We start from the raw sequence: 10,572 nt of genomic DNA, 5'->3' as shown, positions 1-10,572 counted from the left end.
TAGTTGTGCCTTGCAGGCTCTAGAGCGCAGGCTCAGTAGTTGTGGCCACAGGCTTCATTGCTCCACGGCATGTGGGATCTTCCCAGAGCAGGGATCGAACCCGTGTCCCGTGCATTGGCTGGAAGATTCTTAACCAGTGAACCACCAAGGGAAGTTCCTGTAGATTTTTTAATGATGGCCATTCTGACTGGTGTTAGGTGATTCCTCCTGGTAGTTTTGATTTGCATTTCTGTAATAGTGATGTTGAGCATCTTTTCATGTGTTTGTTGGCCATCTGTTATTTGTGTTTCTTCTTTTCTGAATTGCCTTTTCATGTCCTTGGATGTTTTTCTGTTGGGGAGTTTGTTAGTGATTTGTAAATATATATATATATATATATATATATATATATATATATATATATATATATATACACACACACAGTAAGGATTAACCCATTGCCCATTAGAGATGTATTTTTTCCTAGATTGCCATTGCTTTTTAATTCTTCTCATGGTGTTGCCAATGTTTTAGTAGTCAAATACATCAGTCTTTTCCATTACAATGTCTTTTGTAGTTTTTAGTGTTAGATTTTCCATATCCCAGATCACTTGTTATTTGCCCCCCAAAATAAGTTCACGTTTTTCACACTTGAATCTTCCATTTGGAATTTATTTAGTGTGAATTGCAGAGCAAACTTTCTATTTCTCCCCCTTCCAATACTTAGGCAAGTTTCCCAAACTTAACACTGACAAAGCTATTCCTTCCCCAACTGGCTCTTGGTGCTTCATTTTCTTTACAGTAGACCATAGCACACTGAAGAGTCACGGCTTGAAGCCATTCTGTCAGGTCTGCTCATTTCAGCTTCCACCTTGCTTAGCATGTCTGTTTCCCAAAGTCTCAAGGACAGCTATACTTGCAAATGAAGACGGTAAGCCTGTTCATTTATTTGCCTCTTTTTGTGCTTCTCACAAGTTTTGCAGCATCCTTCTTCACATGGATCCCAAACACTGCTTCTTAAGCTTATTCCTAGGTATTTTGTTACTGTTGTGAAGGGAATCTATTTCCTGTTGTTTTCTAACTGGTCTTTGCTTGTATTTGAGAAAATGTTTAATCCTGCTACCCCTGCCTATCGAGTCTTTGTGTATGCATTGCTCCCTGAACTTTCCCAACACCTAACCCCCTTCCCTTCGGTGAGTTTTTGGAAAGCAGTGACTTCTCAGTGTTGTCAGTACATGGTAAGCACTTAGTAAAAATGTTTATGTTGGGTAATAACTGTTTCTCCAGCCAAGACATATTATGTTTCATAAGTATAGATCCATACATCCCAGTTTATCTGGGTTTGTTTGCACTTGTGGCCCAGCATAATTTATTATTTTTGGTAGCTGTGCCATGTGGCATGTAGGAATCTTAGTTCCCTGACCAGGGATTGAACCCACGCCCCCTGCAATGGAAGCATGGAGTACTAACCACTGGACTACCAGGGAAGTCCCACAGCATAATTAATAACACCCTTTTTATTTTTAAATTTGCCCAACTTTGAATGATAAGTTATATGGTCACCCTAATTATAAGAAAAGGGGACTATTTTAATAAGGAGATAACCAGTAGTAACTGTAACACACACATCAGTGGAGGGAATTATTAGGAGGCAAAAAGAGACGTTTAATCATATAATGAAAGCATCTATTAACTAGCCTTCACGTAGAAATAGGCCTGTTATTGACTTCCCTGATACCTGCCTCAAATGCATTTGGAACTATTAAATTGTCCATCTCAAAAAACTTATTTTGAAATATCTCAGGTGTAGAAAAGTTATAAAGTATTATAGTATTATAAGAAATACTTATGTACCCAGCACCACCCAGCTTAAGAAATAAAACATTTAATTTAAGCCCTCTGGGTAATGTACCTCTTCCCAACTGCATCCCCTTTTGTCCCCCATAGCTTATCCTGAACATCGTGCAGTACTGTCATACTTATGCATGGGCTTCCACTCTTCATACATGTGGATGTGGTTTTTCATGTTCTTGGTATACACATATGTAGTATTGTTTTGCAATTTTTAAACAGGCAGGTCTCATACATTTTTGCTTATCTTTGAGATTGTGTATGTTGATATATGCAATGGATATTTTTACTATTGTATAGGATTTCTTTATATTAATTTATCAAATTATACGTGTTGGACAACGTTTACACGAATGTTTTGTTCATTATAACAGGCCTCTTGCTGGACTCACTTAAGTTCTAATAACTTCTGATTCTCTTGGTTTAGCAAAATAGTTTCTCTTCAACAGCTATACCTTGTTTCCTGCTTTATGGAAATGGCTAAAACTTGCAGAACAGTGGTAACTGACCACTTTATGCTTGCAGTGTGATGTTGACTGTTGGTCTGATGCTACCTTATCAAGGTAGTATCTTTACAAGTTACCAGGAATAGTTAGTTGGCAAATGCCTTGCATCTACTGTCAAAAGGTTTTTCTCTTTTGACATCGAGGTGATGAGTATCCCAAAGGCAAATCATACTCAGTCACATTAGGTTTTTGTGGTATGCCATTGAGTTAGATTCATTTATTTCCTTCAGGATTATTCCATCTGTACTCGGAACTTCCACAAGCCCACACCCGACTCCCAACCCTTGCACCCCTTTCAAATTTAAATGGTCAGAGCTTTATTCTACTTTTTCAAAGAACCAGTTCTTAAGTGTATTGGTCAATTCTACTATATTTCTGCTTATTTGTTCCTTTTATTATTTTTTTGCAGTACGCGGGCCTCTCACTGTTGTGGCCTCTCCCGTGGCGGAGCACAGGCTCTGGACGCGTAGGCCCAGCGGCCATGGCTCATGGGCCCAGCCGCTCTGCGGCACGTGGGATCCTCCTGGACCGGGGCACGAACCTGTGTCCCGTGCATCGGCAGGCGGACTCTCAACCACTGCGCCACCAGGGAAGCCCATACTTATTTTAAAGCCCTGGTGGACTCCCAGCCTCATCTCAGGCCACTATCCTTTGCTCAAGCCTTGCCCTATCAACTGGCCTCTTGCTGCCTTGAGCTAGATTATCCTGTTCTTAATCTTCACTCTCACACAGCCTTATGATTCAACCCAAATGCCACTGACGATAGAAAGCCTTTCCTGATCTCCCAGGCTATACCAGGTACTTCTGCTGGGCACCCAGACCCCCTTCCTACACCTGGTCATAGAACTGATCTGTCTCCACCCCTTGACTAGAAGCTCAATAGGAGGGACAGGGTTGATTCATCTGTCTTCTCAGTGGTCAGGAGGGCCAGGAACAGACAAGTGTGAACATTGGAAGAAAAAAAAATGATTAGCAGCCATTTCCATCAGGACCAAGGGATTAGGTTAAGGACAGACACACCACTGCTTTCCTAGATCCACACTTTGGGACATGGTCAAGGGGAAAGCCTCTAAGAAGTAGAGCCTCGGAGAATGAGAAAAACCACACAAAGCAAGTACCACTTGAGGTTATTTTTCTAACTAAACTTTTATTACTTTTTTCTTTGAAGGCTGGACCCATCAAAGTCCTTCGATCAACTTTAAGTGCTGGATGGAGTAAAAAAAAAACCACAAAAGACTGTTGGGCGATCTGTGAACAGACTGGCAAACAAGCAGATGACAAAACAAAACCAAAAAGGATGGAAAGACTGTTCTGGGGAGCTAGTCAAATTATTTGCTTATTAAAATTTGTTAGAAATAAACTAAAACATTAATAAATGAAATCAAAATTTTAAACTGAGCTCCAGGCTTGAAACTGTTATAAAGGCTCAGGAAATAGAACCTTCGGTTGGGTTGAGTGAATTCTCTTACAACCTGCTGGTTTGTTCCCCTAGAGCAAGGCGATGCTTTGTCCTTGGCTACAATCTCTAACACCATCACCACCCCCAATCCAGATTCCATTCTGAAAAAGATCCCCCCAGTTCCTGATGACTCTGAAGGAGGAGGATGCACCCGTGTGGTGAGAGATGGCTTTCTGGAGAGTCCATTTGGATTTCTTCTCTAGCCATCTAGCATGTGCTCAAGAGGTGTTTATTTCTTTTTAAACTTGAAAAAAACTCCACTGTGAAAAGTGAGTTATGAAGAGTGCTCTTTATTTGAAACCTCCACAACACAGACGCCAATCTTGTCTCGCATTGAATCATTAGCTGTGCACATCAACACATTCCAAGCACAAATTAAGAAATGCAAACAGAACAAAAAAATATATATATATATAATTTTTTCCCCTATCCAAAGGTTTCAAGTCTCAATGCAGCAAATCCTTCTGAACACAGAATCTGAGGAGCACACTGTTCAAACAGTTGGGACAAACGGGTCCCTGTAAAGGCTATTGCCTTTTTAATACACGGGGTGAGGGATCATGGACGGCATGGAACGGGGAGAGGAGGTGAGGAAAAGGGAGCGGGGAGAGAGAATGAGCAGGAAAGGGGGAACGGGTATGCGCTGGGGAAGATGGGGCAGCTGGGACACACACATGGTGAGTTGGTGGGTTTTCATTTACTGGTTTTTGACATTTTCTTTCTGGTTCTTTTTTGTTTTCATTTCCCCCCTTCCCAGGTCCAACAATGGTAGAAAAACCCCACAGTGGTGGGCGGGGCCTTATTAGGCCAGCCCAAAGCCTTCAGAGCACTCCTGGATGGCCAATAGTAGCATGTGGCGGAGCTTCTCAAAGCTCTCATAGGCAGGCAGGTCCAGCTGATTAAAACTAGGGAAAGAAAAAAGATCAATTAGTGACAAAAGATGATAACCAAATCTGTGTTCCCATGGTGCCCACTTGACTTCTGCTCGTAGACTCCCAATCCTGTCCTAGCCTTGTCTGCCCTCCTCTAATCTGGCCCCAATACTGGCCACCAGGCACCTAAAACATAATCTGACTCTGTCACTCCTCCTTAAACACCACGGCCCTACATGAAAGCTCCAAGGAGGCATTCAGGGTCACTGGTCACCCCTGCCGAGTTCTTTAGCATTCTGCTCCCTGCAACTCCTTGCTCTGGCTATGTTGAGTCCAAGGTGTATTCCAAGGAATACACCTTGTTCTCACATGGCAGTGTTCACCTGCAATGTCACCCCAGCCCCACTGTGAGTCTGGGCCAGCTTCTCATTTCAAATATCATCTTCTCCACAAAAACCACCAAATTGTGAGTTACCCCAGGTCCAGGGTACCCGGGGCTAGATTTGAGCTCCTGACCACGGGTAGGGGCCTAGAAGTAGGAAATACGCAAATTCAATCTAAATGCTGAAAAGGAGAACAAACCCTTCCTCTTACCATGTGTGAGCTGAAGGCAGGCGGTCTGTGGACCTGTCATCTCGATGGATCTGAAACTTCTGAATGCCATTCATGCCTTCAAGGGCAGCAAAACCTTGCAGGGGCACCTTGGAAGTACCCGTGACAAACTGGAGGAACTTGGCACGGTCAGCTTGATCGAAAGAACGCAATGCTCTCCAGAACCACTGGATCTACAGGAATGAACACAAGAAGCCAGTGTTAGGTAGAGAGCTTTTGGAAGAAAGGGGGATGGGATTTGGAATGTTAGGCAAGTCCCTTCTGTGAGACAGGTTTCAGTTCCTCCATTCACAAGATGAGCAAGATCACCTGAAAACTGAAACTCCAAAAGAGTGAAGAGTTAGGTACAGGTAAGCTGTCACTCAAAACTCCCTTCCCCTAAGAGTACTTTATTTGGTGTCATATAAACTAACACTGCTTAAGGATACAGGGAGGAATGCCAGCAGCAGCTCACCTGAATAGAGTTGGACTGGTACTTGTGGTATTCAGTGTTGGATTTCAAATCGTCAATGTCAATTGTGGGCAGTCCTGATATGAGCAGCTCTAACTCCTGCTCAGTGAAGATGGAAATGAGGCGCTTTGGAATGATCTCATAGAAACCTTCTAAGAAAGCCGCCAGCTGTTTTCGGATGGCTCCTGGGGAGAGAACCAACAAGCCACGTGGCATCTGAACTCATACAACTGTTAGAGGTCAGAGATCCCCAATCTGGCAGGATGCTGACTGATCTGCCTACCTCACCTACCACTCTGTTTCTAGGCCCCCATATGAGGGTGGATGAAGGGAAATATTTTTTGGTCAGGTTTTTGGACTCCTTTTATGCAAGGCATTTGTGGCTGGCATAGGGGAAGAGAAGAAACAATGTCTGTGAAATGAGTGACGCCTGACCTTGCCCCATACTGAGCAACTAGGGGGTCTAACCGACATTTCCCCTACCTGTCATTCTCATCTGGCACACCAGGTGTACATACTCCTTCTTATTCTCCTCTGTTACCAAGATGTTGGCCCCGTTGGGTTTGAGGTCACGAACTTCACACACTCCAAACTCTTGGACCTAGGATACCCAAAACCAATAATATGAATCAGGCTTGGTCTAGGATGGAACTTACATAGATACCTGGAAACACACCCTAAACTCTTTGCTGTATCCTGGGCAAGGAGATGAAGCAAGGTCATAAAAAACAGTGACTTTTCTCATGAGCTCATAAATCCCTAATAGGGAAAGGCCAAGGGTTTGGTCCTAAAACATACAAAAACTATCAACAGTAAAAGGGAAAAAGAGCATGGATAACATACATAATGTAACACAACAGAATCTTTATGGAAAGCAATTTGGGGGAAGAGTAATCTTGAATTTTTTTTGTTTTTCATTTATGTCAATTTGTATAATTTTTCTAGAGTGAACTGCTTCTGGGAATGAAGAATAATGTACTAGAGCATTTTTTCAAAATATAGAGGAAACTAGGAAACAGCCTGGATTGTTTTACAAATTCTGGTTTTTCTGTTTGTGCCATCTCATGCAAATATCCACTGCTCTCTGCCAGATGGGGAACAGGGAATGGGACTTAAGACATCAAGATACTTCCTTAGAAGCATTACAGGTTATCCAATGCCAGTTCAAGGACAACCCCATAATGGGTTTCCTAGACTAGCTGCGATATGCCATGGTCAGGATCTCCTGACCTACCTCAGTGCTGAAGGTGAGGTCGTAGCCTAGTGTGGAGACATCATTTTCCAGCAGATAAACCAGGCCCTGGTAGAAGTGGTAATCTTCGCTCTCCATATCAGTATATCTAGATAAACAAAATTAGGGCCATGGGTTGGGGTGGAGAAGAGGCAGCCTAGTGATGGGACACAAGAAAAGGGACCAGATTTCCAGGACTGAAGACAGTCCCAGGTTTGTGCCACATCCTCACCTGACAGACTTGCCCAAGATGTGTTTGTAGAAGGACCGAGTAAAGTAGCACTCCAGGAGGCGGTTGTCATATACAGCTTTGGCCACGATGCGTCCGACAAACTTGAAGTAGCTAAGGTGGTTGGGGTTGCAGTGGGAAGATGGATTGATGGTGTATGTGACCCGATCACCAGGTGAGGTACGGAACAAGGCATACATAGGATTAAACATCTCCCGAGAGATGATCATATACCACTCCCGCAGGAGCCCTCCAGCATCCTGCCCTTCTTCTCCTTCAAACACTATATACCTGTATAAGAGAGCAGAAACAGGGATGTGCAGAAAGCCCAGGACAAATCCATTCTTTTGCACAGCATGACCTGAGTAAGCGATTGTGAAGGACTAGCTGGGGAGTGCAGGGTCAGAGGACAGCGGTAAATGCAGAGTGCCAGGAGAGCCCAGAGGAGTGGTGGGGATCTGGGACAAAAAAGGACATCATTGATGGAAGAGATGTCCCGAAGTATCAGTAAAGCCTCACCCATATTCCAGAAAACAATAACAGGAAAGGTATAAAGGCCTAATAAGAAAGCAGGGAGGAGTCATCAAGTGGCATCAGAGAGCTGAGCTCAGAGTCCGACGTCTATAAGGATTTGGTGGTGGAGGAGTAGGGTTCAGTCTGTCTTGGAAGCCTCTCTGACTTCCAGTGTGACTACATGGATAGTGAGCCCATGCCACAAGGGAAGGGAGGAATCAAGTTCTTGAGTTCAGGAGGATCAAACTATATCAATAGGTCTATCATCTCAATGGCTCCCATGACACGTGGTACTGCAAACTGTCAATCTCCTCTAGGTGGCGCCAGAATCACCAGTGAGGGATTACCAATTTGGTGGGGAGCCACTCTTGCAAGTATGGTCTCCCTCAACCCAGGGTATCATTTGCTCAGCAGGGTTCCTGTTCCTAGTGTAACAATGGAGGAAGCTCTCTTTGCGAAGCCATCAGGTGTACCTCTGTAAATGCAAAAGACTCTCCGGTCTGTATAGGAATTGTTGGATAGCTCAGCCCAAGGGCCAGATGGCCAGCAGAAGACCAGTCTCATGTGACTGGATAGAGAAGACGGGTGACAGTTCAGTGAGATTATCTAAGCTGAATTCCTCTTAGGAATTCCTACTGGGGAGGGCGGCATCTCCCTAAGTTCCCCTGCACATTTGGGCCCCAAGTAAGCCTTCACTACCACATAGGGAGGGTCCCAACCCTCCCATTCTGTTTATTCTCTGCTCTGGGCTCTTACAATCGATTCTTCATTTCTTCAGGGGATTTCCGGTGCAGCTCACGATAGGAGTCTTCAAACACATGGTCACGGCGGACGTGCACAGCCATGTCTTCTTTCCGGAGCCCCTCGTCCAAACGCTCCAGCTCTTGGCGGAAATATCTTGGGAGGTAGGAAAAGGAAGGAAAATAAGATTAGGGGCAGCAGAGTAAACTTTTGTTTGCCTGATTAGGATGAAGATCCACAGTGATGTTCCCCCAATCCTCCAGATGCTTTGATCCCTCCAGTGTTTGGGAGAGGCAGGTCATTCACTACCAATTCTAAATTTTTCCCATCTCTATCAAATAGGGGCCCACAGACATTATGGCATGGAATTTCTGCAATAAGCAGGTAAGCATGTGTAGGTGCACAGGAAGGAAGAGAAGAGTAAAAAATGACTGGAGTGTTGTGGAGGCTGGCCCCGCCACGAGCCCTGCTGTGGCTACCTGCACCTCCTGTATTACCCCAAAGGAAGGACTGGGACTTTAGAAATCATGTGATTAAACAAAGGCTTGCATTTCTCTGATGAAGAATGCAGACTGGGTTGGAGAAGGCCAAGGAGTATTTAGGTACAATGATTGTCCGTGGCACAGATGAGTCTCTCCCCCACCCCCACCCCCCAGCACCATTCTAAGGGCTGCCACCAAGGGAAACTTCTCTCCCCGAAAACATCATCCCAGGAGAAATTTTGGCTCCTTTCTGGGAGAAGAGATACCATTTAGAGAGTTCCCATCCCCCCAACACCAGGGCACATACTTGCGCTTGACATCAAAGTCGAGGACACGAATGTAGTCTACCAGGACAGCAAAAGGGCCGTCAGCGAGGTGGGTGGTGGACTGCCGTAGGATCTGGTTTAACACAGTGCGATGAGTCTCTGGGGGGAGAAAGGACAGCAGGAATCAGCACATCATGGGTCTCAGAGGAATGAATGGAAGCCAACGAGCCAGCAACTCTTTCTTGTTTCAGGGGAAAAAAACATAGCGTGGCACACAAGGACTTCCAGACCCAGTCCCTACCTCACTAGCCTCACTTTCCAACACACACACACACACACACACACACACACACACACACACACACACTCTCACACTCACACTCACACTCTCTCTCTCTGCAAATCAGCTAGGAACAAAATGTATGAATTGACCCTGTAAAAAAAAATGAAGCCTTCTATATTTGGGGGCCTAAGAGTTCCCTGTACCTGCAAAGCGAAGAAACTTCTGTGTGTCAGGGGGCAGGCTTGATGAGATGTGCATAGACGAGGGCTCACGGGAGAAGAATGGATCAAGGGAGGAAGGAGTGGCTGGGGTTAAGGGGGCAGGGGAGAGTGGAGGAGGCTCATCCTTGATGTGTGCCAGCTGGCTCTCACGGGTGTCTCGGACGGGAGGCTTGCTCTCCCGCTCTGTCGCATGGACCAGAAAGAAGGCCTCGACGGCAGGCTGTAGTACTGGGGGTAGGAAAGATAGAATAGTGACAATTTACTTTATAGCAACCAGTTATAAAGATTCCCCCAGTCTAAAAACTAAAAGATACCAGCTACCAAAAGAGAAGGCTAATCTTTTTTTCTGACGATGAGGTCAGAGAAAAAAAATCCTCTCCTTTGAACTCCTATTATGGAGATCTGATGGAGAGAAGTAATCTGGAAGGAAGAAAATTAAGCTGGCAGTAAGGGCCCCAGAGCAGATCAGCGGACCTGGGCCCTCCCTCAGGCCACAACTCACCTAGCACCGCATGCTGGTCATGAGATTCCTCCAGTTCCTTTAGGCACTCTCCCAGCATGTCCCACAGCTCATCTAAGCTCAGTTGCTCGCTGAGCAGGGGTAACTCGGGTGGCCTCTCCTCCTTCTCCTTCTCCCCCTGTGGAGTTCCATCTGAGCCTAGAGTGCACAGAGAGGAGAGATTGGGAAGCCCCCGAGGCTTTTCCTTCATTCAGACCAAATGCACAGGCCATTAAACAGATCAAGTAGATTGGTCCACTGGCCACTGAGTAACATCTGAAAGTAAGCTCTGGTCCTATACTGGATGGCATTTAAACTTCAACTGAATAAAATTAATACAAGAAAAAGTTTGTCTAGTTGCACTAGACACTTTTCAA

The 10,572-nt window shown here is 45.0% G+C and overlaps 1 protein-coding gene across 13 annotated transcripts in view; it reads right to left on the bottom strand.

The window, feature by feature from the left end:
* Window positions 1–4,065: 4,065 nt before the first annotated feature.
* Window positions 4,066–10,572, bottom strand: part of HUWE1 (HECT, UBA and WWE domain containing E3 ubiquitin protein ligase 1) — a 141,549-nt gene continuing 135,042 nt past the window's right edge. For all 13 annotated transcript variants that reach the window (XM_059049730.2, XM_067023828.1, XM_067023823.1 and 10 more), the window contains 10 exons: window positions 10,199–10,354; window positions 9,679–9,924; window positions 9,234–9,351; window positions 8,460–8,600; window positions 7,194–7,481; window positions 6,965–7,070; window positions 6,214–6,331; window positions 5,734–5,915; window positions 5,262–5,452; window positions 4,066–4,700 (listed from right to left, as the gene is read on the bottom strand). In XM_059049730.2, the coding sequence (XP_058905713.1) occupies window positions 4,598–4,700; window positions 5,262–5,452; window positions 5,734–5,915; window positions 6,214–6,331; window positions 6,965–7,070; window positions 7,194–7,481; window positions 8,460–8,600; window positions 9,234–9,351; window positions 9,679–9,924; window positions 10,199–10,354 (1,649 nt within the window). In that variant the 3' untranslated portion in view covers window positions 4,066–4,597. The remainder of the gene's footprint in view (window positions 4,701–5,261; window positions 5,453–5,733; window positions 5,916–6,213; window positions 6,332–6,964; window positions 7,071–7,193; window positions 7,482–8,459; window positions 8,601–9,233; window positions 9,352–9,678; window positions 9,925–10,198; window positions 10,355–10,572) is intronic.

The sequence above is a fragment of the Kogia breviceps genome, chromosome X (assembly GCF_026419965.1).
Source record: "Kogia breviceps isolate mKogBre1 chromosome X, mKogBre1 haplotype 1, whole genome shotgun sequence".
Classification (NCBI taxonomy): domain Eukaryota; kingdom Metazoa; phylum Chordata; class Mammalia; order Artiodactyla; family Physeteridae; genus Kogia; species Kogia breviceps.
This window is presented reverse-complemented; position numbering and strand designations above follow the sequence as displayed.